This window comes from Cryptomeria japonica, chromosome 9 (assembly GCF_030272615.1).
Source record: "Cryptomeria japonica chromosome 9, Sugi_1.0, whole genome shotgun sequence".
In the NCBI taxonomy this organism is placed as follows: domain Eukaryota; kingdom Viridiplantae; phylum Streptophyta; class Pinopsida; order Cupressales; family Cupressaceae; genus Cryptomeria; species Cryptomeria japonica.
In genome coordinates, this window is record NC_081413.1 from 363,371,744 (window position 1) to 363,384,859 (window position 13,116).

General features: G+C 37.6%; 2 protein-coding genes across 7 annotated transcripts in view; one reads left to right on the forward strand and one right to left on the reverse strand.

Moving 5' to 3' along the window:
* Positions 1–13,116, reverse strand: part of LOC131029680 (PGR5-like protein 1B, chloroplastic) — a 262,324-nt gene that overhangs the window by 122,500 nt on the left and 126,708 nt on the right. The gene's annotated exons all lie outside the window — the stretch shown is intronic.
* Positions 3,888–7,259, forward strand: LOC131858089 (uncharacterized). The gene is made up of 2 exons (XM_059211054.1): positions 3,888–4,334; positions 7,050–7,259. The coding sequence occupies exons 1-2, from the start codon at positions 4,027–4,029 to the stop codon at positions 7,138–7,140; spliced, it is 399 nt and encodes a 132-aa protein (XP_059067037.1). The 5' UTR covers positions 3,888–4,026; the 3' UTR covers positions 7,141–7,259.

Genomic DNA, 13,116 nt, shown 5'->3' on the forward strand with positions numbered 1-13,116 from the left:
TTGGAATCAATAGATGAAGCAAAAGGAGGATTTTTGTTACTTACTTGAATTTTTGCTGCATCCTTTGGAATGTAGGGCAGCGGCGTTCCTCTTTTAGCAATAGTAACAGGTGTTTGTAAATCACTTGCAACTTTTGCAGCTTCTTCTTGTTGGGCCAACCGAGACTGGGATCTTGTCATCGCGGCAAATGCTTGACTATGTGTCCTTTCAGCAACATTAGAATCATCATAGTGCATATAGCGTATAGTAGAGTCGCCAATTACATCTTCTTCTTCTTCTTGAGGAAAAGCAACTTCATCAGACTGATAATCAAAATAAGAAGACTCATTTTGATCTGTCTCATAATAGCCAACTGCTGCCTTTGAAGGAGGTGGTTCAAGCGCAAGCTCTCGAGAGGAGGAGGTAACTTGGGTTGATTCTTAGCAGCATAACTGGCAGCAACATTAGGATACGTTCATCTTGGGATATCCTTGTATGGTGTAGGATAGGAATTCTGAGAAATTTGCTTCTTTAAAGCAAGAAGTTCATTTGCTAATTTCTGCACCATTAGATCGGTAGAACCAGAAAACGAACTCTCCATATGTGAACCTCCTTTGGACCGATTAGAATCCTTTTTGATTTTACCAGCTAGGATCAAATCATCTTCAATTTCAGTAGCCATTGATTGAGCAACTTCTAAGTCAACGGGAGATGCTCGCCTTAAGAAGAAACTAACCTTGGGCAGCTGAGTATTAATAAAAAAACACTTGAGATTCTCAGGAGTAGGTTTAGAATTGATAGGAATTCTATTTGCTAATTTATTGAATTTAGCAATAAATTCACGCATGCCTTCATGGGTATCCTTCTTCATTTGGGTCAACTGGGCCAGCAAGGCATGTTCATCTTCCGCAGGCTTGAAACGTTCCTCGAACTTGTCTCTCAACGAGTTCCAAGAAACAATCGAACCAGCAGCAAGATTGAAAAACCAATCGACTGCAATACCTTGAAGAGTCTCTATGAACAAACGAACAGCAACATCTTGATGTTAAACTCCAAGAACACCACATGCCATATAGAAAGACTTGACATGTTCATCGGGATGCTGCTTTCCATCTCCATAGAACTTGGGAAGATTTTTACGAGAACCTTGTGGAAGTGGATGAAAAGGTGGGGTTAAAGCCAAAGGACCAAAAGCTACTCCCCACGGACCAAGAGGAGGAGGTTGGAGGTGGATTAGCCATACTAGATAATGAAGATATCAGTGGTTTGAAAAAGAAAGAGGAATTTTCACTTGGGATAGACTTTTTTTCCTTGAAGGAGGGTAACTTGTGGTTCGTGAAAGGGAGGATGTACTAGTGAGCAAATGGAATCTACCTTGTTCAGTAGGAGATGTTTCTTCAGGATGTTCACCTCTCCGACGAACGTAAACACGCAAACCTTCCAACTTAAAGAAATCAAAATATTCCAAGCTCTTATCAATAAAAAATCCTAAGAAAATTTATTTCTTCTTTAAAATCAGCAAGACACTAGTCTTCAAACGAAAGCGTGAGGCTTTCGAATGCGTGCATGTCCCCAGCAGAGTCGCCAAAAAACTGTTGGTGACTTAGATGGGCCAAACAAATTTATACCAAAGATTCTAAGACAGAATTAACAAAGTATTTCAAATCTCTTTTCAGCAGGAAACCCAAGAAAAGTTATTCCTTTTTTTTTTTTTTTTTTCTTTTTTTAAAATCAACAAGACACTTGTCTTCAAACGAAAGCGTGAGGCTTCCGAATGCATTCGTGTCCCCAGTAGAGTCGACAAAAAACTGTTGGTTGAAAATTTTGTACACTTGGGGAAATATACAAAATTGTGGTTTCAACCACAGCGTGTGAGTAAAACTCTCCTAATTAAAGGAAGGCTCCCCCTATCTAACTACAACTTTGAAAATAAAATAGGATGGGACAACAATCTTTCTTCTTCCTTCAAGAAAGACAATATCCTTTTCTCTTCACAGAAAAAGGATAGTGATTTGATATAAACAATAGTAACCACTTTCAAAATGAAATGACAGAAAGGAAATGAAGTTTCCTGAAAGCACAATGACTTCCGTCACTTCCTTCGGGATAGGACAGCAATATCAAGCTCAATGACTTGATTATGTGAAGTCCTATCTACCATTTTCTATACTAATGCTATAAAGAAAAAATTATAACAACTCAAAGACTGAAAAATCTTATTCTTTTCTACTTAAAAGAATGGGAAGTAGTATAAGCTCAAAGACTTACAACTATTTCTCACAAAATCTGCTCCTAAATTCTCCAAAGAACAAGTGAAAGCACAAAGACTTGCAACTTTTCTCAACAAAATATTTGTTTTAATCTATATTAACCTCAACTACTTGCAGCACAAAGACTGCAAATCAGATGTGATTAAGCTCTTTAAGGAACACTTGCAAGAAAGATAATTGTTATCACTTGGACCTGCACCCCTGTTTGCTAAGCTATCAACTCAGCAGGCCTGTGACACATGGGAACCCTCCTAGGCCTGTGGGTTGCCTAAAAAATGGAGTGAACCTCCAGAGTAAGCTGGTTCTTTTCAGATTCTGCACCTAAACTAACAATTTCTTCAGGGAAAAGAGTGAGGAGGAGATAATACAAAAACTAAAACCTGAAAATAAGGTGATTGCACCAGATGGTATTCTTTTTGGACTCTATCTAAGCATAAGACACACAGTACAACAATGATAATGAACCCTTTTTCACACTGACCAACAACTCATAACCCTTGCATCAATGCTTCATAAACAGGCTGGATAATCACAGTCCTAAGAGGGAAAAAATCCTTTTTTCACAACCTAAGACCATTAATCATTAAAACACAGCTTATGACCTGCAAGTAGTACATGTATTTCTGCATAAGGCATCAAAAGGAGATGTAAATTTTAAGGGGGGCAAAAGCCAACCACCAAAGAACTGACTAACCCTGAAGATGCAGTAACAAAGAAGGATGAGAAGTAGAGCAGAAAAACAAGCTATTATCCTTGCCAAACAGGTATCACCAAGCTTCATAAATCCTGAAAATGTGTTACAAAGACATCCATTCTTGCAGAGAGAACCAAAAAATTACAGTCTGCTCCAAGATGAATGAATCAGAACCCTTACAAAAAGGAAGGCTGTCCGTATATATGTTTGTTTTCAAACATATCAAGAAGACTCCACCTCCTCCTTTTTGGTCGAGCAAACTCAAAAACCCTAACTTTTTAGCCTCAAAAATATCTCAAAAGGGATAAACTTGAGCCAAAAGGCTAAGTCATCCATTCTGCAAACATAAAACCTCATAAATGCAACATAAATGCTTCTGAAATGCCTCTGACAAGCCTGCAAGCCCTCATAAATGCAAAAAATATCCCTCCTTCTGCCCAAAAAAATATCTAATAAAGTGATTTTTAAAAAAAGGATTTATTACTATTTGGTCAAACATTCGTTTGATTTTATTTTTATTTATATTTAAAAGTTTTAATAATATAAAAGTAATAAAATTGTTTTATTTAAAGCGATAAAATAAATAAATCACTTTAAATAATACAATTTTATTAATTTTATTTATTAAATAATAATAAGGTGTAATAAAAAAAACATATTTAATAAAAGTGTTTTATTTAACACTTTAATAAATAAAAAAATTTTATTATAATTTATTATTTTTTAAATATTAAATAAGAATAATATTAAACAAATTTTTAATCAAAAAATAATAAATTTTTTTAATAAAAGAAAACTTTAAAAAGACATTGTTAACAAGCACTCCATAGGGCGCATCTCTTGATTTTTAGACATTTGGCATATGAAATATTAAAAGGGGGACAAAGTGATAGAAATCACTTAGGAAGCAAGGAGATTACAAGGCTTTTTTAAGGTGATAAAAATCACTTAGCAATACATGCGAACCTTGCCACTATGCATATCGCGTGGCATATGAAGGAAAGAAATGATTTTTTAAATGAAGACGTTTTTAGGGAAACATAACCCTAAAAACTTTCATTCGCCTCTTTACTTTTTCTCTCGATGATTCTGGAAACGGCTCTGCACTGGGCGTCGCTTAGGGTTCGAAGGGAAAAAAGTCATGCATCCTTCATTTCTGGGCGCATCTTTGAGCGCTGGGCCCTGTTTTTGCTACGGCCGGCTCTTCTTTCTTGGTATTTGCTGGTTTCGGGCTCATTTTGGAGCCGTTGTGGAAGACATTTTGCATTTCTGAATACTTCCTGGGTGTTTGGAGCTCGGCCTCCTTGCTGGGCGCGGTCTTATCGCTTTTGCATCCATTATTCTGCACAGGTCCGCCATTTTTTATCGACTCAGGAAGGAAAAATGCACAGGTCCGCCATTTTTTTTTTTGATTCTGGAAAGAAAGAAAAGCTTTTTAATGTAACATGTTGGCTTTCTTCTCTACGTTTTTTTTTTGAAAATTTTCAAGTATTTGAACCTGTTCGGCATTTGCTTGCATTTTTGCAAAAATTCATTCATGTCTTTTGCTGTATTTTCTGGAAACTATTTTCCCTGGGCTGTATACAACATCTCCATTAAAAATATAAACCCCACTGTAGAAAACATTCTATGTCTGCTTGCATCTGTAAAAATTGACTTGTGATCTGTTGTTTTTTCTGAAAAACTTCATTCCTTGGTATACAGGATTATTTTTCCCTTTCTATCAAAAATATTAGAAAAACAGTTCGAAAAAACTGTGCTTTTTCCATTTTCGGGCACTGTATGAAGCTTTTGATGAGAACTCTTTGTTTTGAACGGGTAATAACAACATATAAATATTTCACTTCACTGCACAAAAGATTATGCTTGATACTGTCAAACTTGGGATATTGATTTTGCTCACAGCTGTTGAATTCTCCATGTATTAGACTAGTTTCTGGGTTCAATTTACTTACAGCAAAAGGAAAGAAATGATACAGTTTCCTTCATATCAACCTCATTAATTTTAGCACCCAAATCCTCATCATATTTGGCCTTCCAAACAGGTTTGTTTTCAGAACTTTTCTCCACATTATCCTTGACCAGTAGTCTAGAGTCAATACTTATCAATTTCTTCTCACCGGCATTTTCACATTTCTTACTACCATCTCTGACTTATGATAAAGCTTGAACACATATTATTTGCGACAACTGCTTGGCATGATTTTCTGCCAGCAAGATGCGATTCAAAATCTTTCTGAGACTTGAATACCTTATTTTATGTGAGACATTCTTCAGCTGCTAATTGGTTTGATTTCAATGATATTTGACATTCATTGAAAGGTACACTATCATTTTTCCTTGATTTTTCTTGTTTCACCAGATCGTCACTAATGTCTCTCTCTCTTGTTGCTATTGCTCTGTTTGTATTTTCTGTTGTTCCAAATTCTCTCCCCTTCCATTACCTGAGCCTTCTTTCAGCCCTTTTGACATCAACACTTTCTTGTCTATGAAATTGCATTTCTCAAGAATCTCTGTTTTGGGGTCGACCTCACAGAATGAAGACCATTCTGGCTGCTTGGGTAATACTGAATCAGGAGACTTTGAACTATTCCACTGCAGATTCGTACTATACTCTTGCTGCAATATCTGGTTTGAGCTCTTACTAAAATCCTGCTGCAATAGCTGATCAAGAAAGGAAAGTGCACATGACGCTTGCATGGTTTGACCCCATTGATCACCATGCTTCACAACCACTTCCTTTTTTGAATCTTGAATGTATGGTTTTGCAATATTTTGAACAGCTTCTTCATCCTCCGCAGTAAGACCGTCCCAGCCAGGCATTTTGTCCATTGGACCAGTCCAGATACACACTTCTAGAAAACATTTGGCATGATGCCAACCAGGTACCTTTCCACGGCACTTAGTATTTTCTGGTTCAGACATGATTGCAATGCGAACTTCAGTGTCATCAACTATAACTAATCTTTCAATCTTCTGTACATCAGTATTACCTCCTGGCGATGATCTTGTATTTACATGCCTCCTGAGATAATTGTGAACTCCTTCGACATTTATTCTCTTTGTTTGGTTCTTCTGAATTTACAGAAATCAATGAAGCTGTATCTCTATCTACCATTAAAGATATATCAATATGTGATGCCATTGCACTTGCTTTCTCCATATGATTTTCAGTACTAGCTTCTTCAATACAGATGGTGTTGCATTTCTGATTAAATTTGTTGTCATCTCCCATAGCTGCAAATATTGGGCTTTCAGGATCACTTATCTGTATTAGATTATAGTCTTCTAGTTTAGGTGCAGTGCCATTGGCATCCTCTATTTCAAACTGTTCTGTTTTTTCCTCCATATACATACATTTATCACTTCTGTTCAGCAAGTGTTTATGAAAAACAGCTTCATTGTTCTGCATATCAAGTGGGATTGATTTCTTTGAGAGCTCTACTTCATGACTCCCTCCATCTTCACTCGTTTGTTATTTCCCAAGCATACCCCTCACTAACAGTCAGAAATCTATCTGCTGTAACAATTGCACCTTTCAAATGACTAACAGTTTCACCTCTGTCGAGAGCATGCTTTCTTGCCCATGTTGGATACACCCATTCCAAAACACTGTACCGATCAGGAGGTAATCCTAAATTCCCGTAGGTTGTTGCAGGCTCAACACCCTGAATTTGTTGGAATGTCTGATCAGTCACGCCTTTTCCAGCTTATCATAAAAATCTTTTAGGCCTGATGCATAAAATGTCGTCTTGTTGATCTGATTGTATGAAACCTTGCCATTCTCCACATGAGCTAGGCTCAACCCTCGTGGGAGCCGCATTCATCTCCACTCATGCTAGCGAATTTCATAAACAGCAAGCTGTTCTTTTTCCTTTTCCTGCACATGAAACAAACCTGTTAGCAAAATTGCATATTTATGGTGGCTTTCCTTTGATCTGATTTTGCCTTTTTGGAGATTCCTTTGTACTTGCGAGCTATATGCATTCGATGTATGTAGGGATCATATATACATATGCGTGCATTAGTACATATGTCAGAAATGCAGCCAGCTATTGCTTAGAACAAAAGTTCTAACGCATTGTTTGTTTCAACCTTTTTTGCAGATCAGAAGGAAAACATCAACGGACCGGGGGGGAGCAACAAGACAAAGGCTACGACGAGCATCTCCAACTGTTCCAGTCATTCAGGCAATGACTGGTTCCACTTCTGACATGCCTTATTTTTCTTTGTACTTGCATACATATGTGTATATTTCTCTTCTGCATTGAATATACGTAGCTAGTCCCACGGCTCCTGTGTGGGACGCATTTTGAAAATGAATAAAAAATACTTCTCTTTTGCAAATGAGATGTTTTTTTCTTTGCTGTTACAGAATAAAGTACTTAGAAACATCATTTTTAAAACACAAAATAGAGAAAGAGTATACACTAGCTTTCTTTTGTTCATGCTTAGCATCTCTCAACCTATTTTTCAGCCAGGAGCGAAAAATAGGTAACAATAATATAGAACACAAACTCAAGTATGTAGCACAAAGACTCAAAGCTTGAGCAATTTTCTTCTATTCCTTTCAATTCTTGAATTTACACATGAAAGCTCAAAGACTTCTTTGCTGTAAATTTGGCAGAGTTTTTGCTCGCTTTTCGAAAGATAAGAATTACAATAGACCCCTCAAGTATTTATAAAAGAGAAGCCTTGAGAAAAAGGTGGGAGGATCCTAACTAACTTGAGAGATTCTCTCAACCACCAAGACTTATTCAATAACTAACTAAGACTTCAATAACTAACAAAGACTTATTCCAACTACAGTCCTAATTGAACACAACCTGTAGTTGCCTTACATGTAATTACAAAAGTGCAAGTAATGAGTTAACTTGCATTTTACAAAAAGACTTTTACATGTAACTTGTCAAAAGAAAAACTACAACTAAAGATTACAAATATGGAAAAATACAACTAAGTGTTGAAAAACACTTAAGTTGTAGCACGTGAAGACACGAATCCTTTAAACTTCTAGATGATCATTTGTAGTTCATCGGGATCCGGTTCATGGGTGTTTTTGGCAACAACCACGGTCTTCACAATAATATCATGACATCGGAGGAGCGCAAAGCTGTTTTTATCCAGGATGGACTGGATTTCATGCAAAACGACTTGGTGTTTCGTCAACATTTGAATTGAAGCGAGCAAGAATTGTTCGCTCCTCCATTCATTATGAATCCTCATATGTAAATCAGCAAGAACCTCTTCTTCTGGAATCAGCTCTCCATCCTGACTTAATATGTTGCAGAAGGCCCTTTCACAATGTCAGACAATATCTCGAAAAACTTCACCCCGGAATATCGTTGCATCACCGATCTCCTCAATGAGGGATTTAAGAACAAGGGCCTTGTTTTCCAAAAGCTCTTCAAATTCCAAGTACATGACCCTGGAAGAGATGATGGCATGCTCCTGTAGAACACTCAACTGTTGTTGAGGCATGGTACGCCAGATTGTCAAACTACTTTCAACACTTTCCAGATTCATTTTGAAAGTATCGGAAGTCTGATCCAGTTTCTCCTCAATGGTTTCCAACTTAGACATCATCTGAAAAATGTCTTTCATCACCTGTGCACATAGATCATGAAGCTGATCAACCCAGGAATCCAATGCTTGTACCTTCTGAGCAGCCCTTTCCACTCCACGAATTGATTCTTGGGAACCGGAAGAACCTATGGAGTTACTCCCTTCAGCAGCAGGTTTTGTGATTTTATGAACAGCTGCCATAAGTTGTCGGTTTTCCTCTTCTAGCTTGTCTTTCTTTGCTAGATGTCCATCACATTGTTGTACCAGCGAAGCTACAGAAAAATGAGCATCATGTTTAATCACCTCATGCGTTTCTTTACCCAATTCTATCCTCGTAACCTTGTAATCAGCAACTGACATTTCTTCAAGTGGCTTATCTGCAATGGGTTCAACAATTTCAGCTACCTTCATCTTGTTACTGTCAACAGTTACTCTGGAGATAGTCTTGGCCTTCTTAACAACCTTGGATCTAGACTGTTTAAGTTGTTGATAATCAAAGGCATCAAGTGAGATTTCTTGCTTCTTCCTTTTTGGAGTAAAAGAGCTAAGCCATGGAAGCAAAGTCATTAACTCCCCTTCAGTAGCACTTGTAGGCAAAGGAGAAGCAGTTTCTGTTTGAATCACCGTGGTCATCCTTGGAGGAATATTTGTTTGGACAGCGACCACGGTTTGCTCAGTTACCAATGGGCATGAAGATTGCCTCATAAACTCTTCAAAATCAGAAGTGGAAGTATCAATTTCTGACAACTGGATGCAAGTAAGAATATCCTCGGGAACTTCCAACACACTCTTTTGTTGATGATCAGGAGGTGGCTCGTATGCTGAAATGGGAATAGCATTTTGAGGAGATTCATCCACAAGCAAATCAGGAGGAGAAAGAGGCATCTTAATGGAAACTGGGAGAATGATCTCATGAGGCGAGTTTGAAACTCGAGACTTAGGAGCATCATCAGATTGCTGACCTTCTTCTAGATTATCTAGATCAACCACCTAAACATGAAATCGTGAATTTTCCTTCCCACGAACTATCGTTTCCTCAAGAGGAAGCACTACTGTCTGACTAACTCGCAACTTGATCCTTGTGCCCGAAGATGATGCACCTTCCTTGTTGTCAGCCTAAATCTCAGACTTACGTCCAAGAGGCCCCATAGAATCATCTTCTTTTCCAATCTTCATTTTTATGAGTCTAACAGCATTACCTTTCAGCCATGTATTGGCATTAGCTAGGATAGGCTGAAATCTCTCAAGAATGGATATGCACTCTTTGTGTGACCATTGGATCAAAGGAAGTGGAGCTTCCTCAACCCTTCGGGAAATATATTAGGATCAAGTACGTGCACATTGTCAATCATCCCTTGTGGGATATCCACCAAGTTCAAATCAACAATTTGCTCAACAGTGAGCCTGCAATAATCCATCTTTAGAACCTCGACCTCTGTGGGGAGATCTACCCAGATGTCTTCAATGCGATGCATGTGCACAAAGGATTTCTTGGTCTTCTCCTTCATACCCCGGTAATCAAAATCAGCTCTAGATTTAAACCTTTTGAGCTTTATTTCCTGCATTTCAGTCTCCATGGCCTTAGCTTTAACAGATGTGACAAGAGAATACCGGCCAATTTTTAATGGGTTTGTTGTAGAGATCCCCATTCCAACCTTTTGTCTAGCAAACTGATGAGTGTGGACAGCCATGATCTGTCTTCCCAACTCCATAAGAATGATCCTATCAGTTGGGTATCTAGGAAGCATATATGGTTGACCACTATAGCATCCGATTCTCATATAGGTAAAGGTGGGGACCTGTAGAAACAAGCATCCATACTCGCTCACCCTTTCCCATGCCTCATCTGATACCCTTTTGTTCTTCAGAGTTCTGTCAAACTGACACATGAAGTAACCGAAGAATGCATCTTGGACTCTTCTGAAATGCAGTCTACTGGGTCTCAAAGGCAACTGATCATAATATTCCCAAACTGGTATAAGTGAGCGATCACCCTTGGTAGAGAGACCTGGAAAGTGTCTAAGTGATGCTGCCAAGTATACCAAGTATCAGTTCATGTAGAAATTCATGGTGGAAGGGACTGCTACAAGTTGTTCACACAAGGCATCGTTGATGACTTCTCCCCATGATATATGATGAGACTGCCTTATGAACATGATGAACTAGTACATCCAGGGCTCAAAAACATTAGAATGTTCAAGGCCCATCATCCTACTGAGAAGGGTTATGGTGTCTCCTATCTCCCATTTGAAATCACAACGGTACAACTTAGCCTACCTTGAGAAGGAGGCTCGTGGCTCTTGGATCCACCTGTTGATATGTCGTTTACAATCTTTTTCTCTCTTCGCGTAATACTTAGCTACACTTTCTTTGGAGATTTCCATGTAAACAGGTGCGGGAGGTATTCTGAAGACCTTCTTGATTGTGTCTGCATCAAGGCGGATTATTGCTTCACCATCATCATTTTTTATGACTCTTGTCTTCTTGTCCAAATGATGGGCACAAGCGAGAACAAATTCAGATTCTAGGGCAGCCACCGAGAAAGAAGATGCATGATGGATATGGCTGTCCAACAGCCGCTGCATATTGTTATCTTGTGGATCTTCCACCCTCTTGACAAACTTTGACATATCCACATGCCCTATTTCTGTATCTCTGATACGATCCAAAGGGGAAGAAACTTGGAAAGGTGCAACTTCGTTCTGATACTTGTCATATTTGTACTTCATCTTTTTTGGAATTGGAGATAATGGCAAGTCTGACATTGATAGAAAACCTGGAATACTGTGATGCAGACTTAAAAGTGTTAAGGCAACATCATATTCAGCTGCAAGTAACATTCTTCCTTCTTCAAATGGGAGAAACTTCGACTCTAAACTTCACGATTTTGTGAGAGGAGGGGAAATAAATGGAAATGGGAAAATCTTGACTTTGACCAATTTCGGATCTTGGGGAAATTTTTGCAAGTATACAAGTTGGAAAGAACATACATGAAATCGGATTTTTAAAACCCGAATGCAAGTAAACTTGTAAATTTGCAAATGGAGAAATGGATGGAAAATGAGAATTAGACTTGCGGAAAATGACGAAAATGGAAAGTACGGATATGGGAAACATGAATGAATAGAAAGGGCGGAATCCGGGAATGTCATTTTCATGAAAATGGGAAGAACTTTTCAACATGTAATTCGGTTTTTAAAACCCGATTTCGAAAGGGAGGGTATTTCACATCTTTTCAACTTGGAATTTTAACCAAAAAAGGTTAAATTCTTTTAACCGTAAGGGAAGAACAATGATTTTCATCCAACTTGTAATCGGGATTTAAAACCCGAATACAAGTAAAGAGGGAAAATGGGGAAGAACATTGCAATTCAGGAATTGCATATCAAGGGGAAAATCTCTCTCACAAAAACCGATTTTTGGGGGAAGAACAACATATTTACAAAATTACAACTAGAAAGGAAAACTAAGAAAACAAGAAAATAAAAAAAATGAAAGAAAGAAAGGGAAACATACCTTGCATAAATCTGAAAATGCCTCTCCAAAAAATGCAATCAATCTTGGAATGAAGAAGATAATCCAATAAATAGAGACAATCCACAATGCCAAACCCTAGCCACGTTTTTGCAAAAACACCTTATGTATAAAAACGTGGCAGCAAATGCAAGGGAAATGGCGTGAAAGATGTTTGAATCTCCTTCTACCCTCAACGCCTTAGCATACCAAGCCAGAACGATTCATAAGTTTGTTGATTCATGGCATCTTTAATGGCAAAAAACGTGGTTTTTGGTAAAAACGTGTTTGCTGTTATAAAGCAAGAAACCAGCAAACTTAACCTCCATGTGGCATGAAAAGTGTCTACAAATGCATGAAAGTAGGAAGGAATCCTAAACACCTTCCTTCTCCAACAAATTCTCCACAGAAATTTGCTAAAAATCCTCAAAAAACGTTTTTTCCTTGCAAATCGGGTTTTTGGGAACAAATAGCAAGTTCGAATTGCATGAAACAATGAAAATTGGGTTTTTTAGAGGAAATTTCAAGTTTAAAATTTCACTTTTTCAACTATAAGGCAAAAATCGAGATTTTTTGACCAAATAGCAAGTTTAAAATGTTAAAAATGCACTTTATAAGCAAAATCGGGTTTTTTGGAACAAATAACAAGTTTAAAATTGTCAAAAATGCACTTTATCATTTACAAGGCAAAATCGGGATTTTAAGAGAGATGCAAGTTTAAAATCACTCGCAAAGGGGAAATAAAATCCCCACAACAAGTTATAATTTACTTGCAGACATGTAATAGGGGTTTAAAATCCCTATTACATGTAAAAACCATTAAAGTAGGGCTTTTTGGAAAGAATTACAAGTTTACTTGTAACTTAACCAAAAAATCCCTATTTTAACTGAAAAAGTCAAAAAATAACAAAAACAACAAAGGGGAAATAAAAATCAAATTACAAGTTTTTATTTTTCAATTAAGTGCACATGTAATAAGGTAAAAATTTCCCTACGAAGACCCAAAACAATGGAAATCATTACCCTATTACAGTTCAAGGAAAATTCTCCACCTGTAGTCAGGGAGAAAAAACCTGAAATTGAAGGAAAGACATA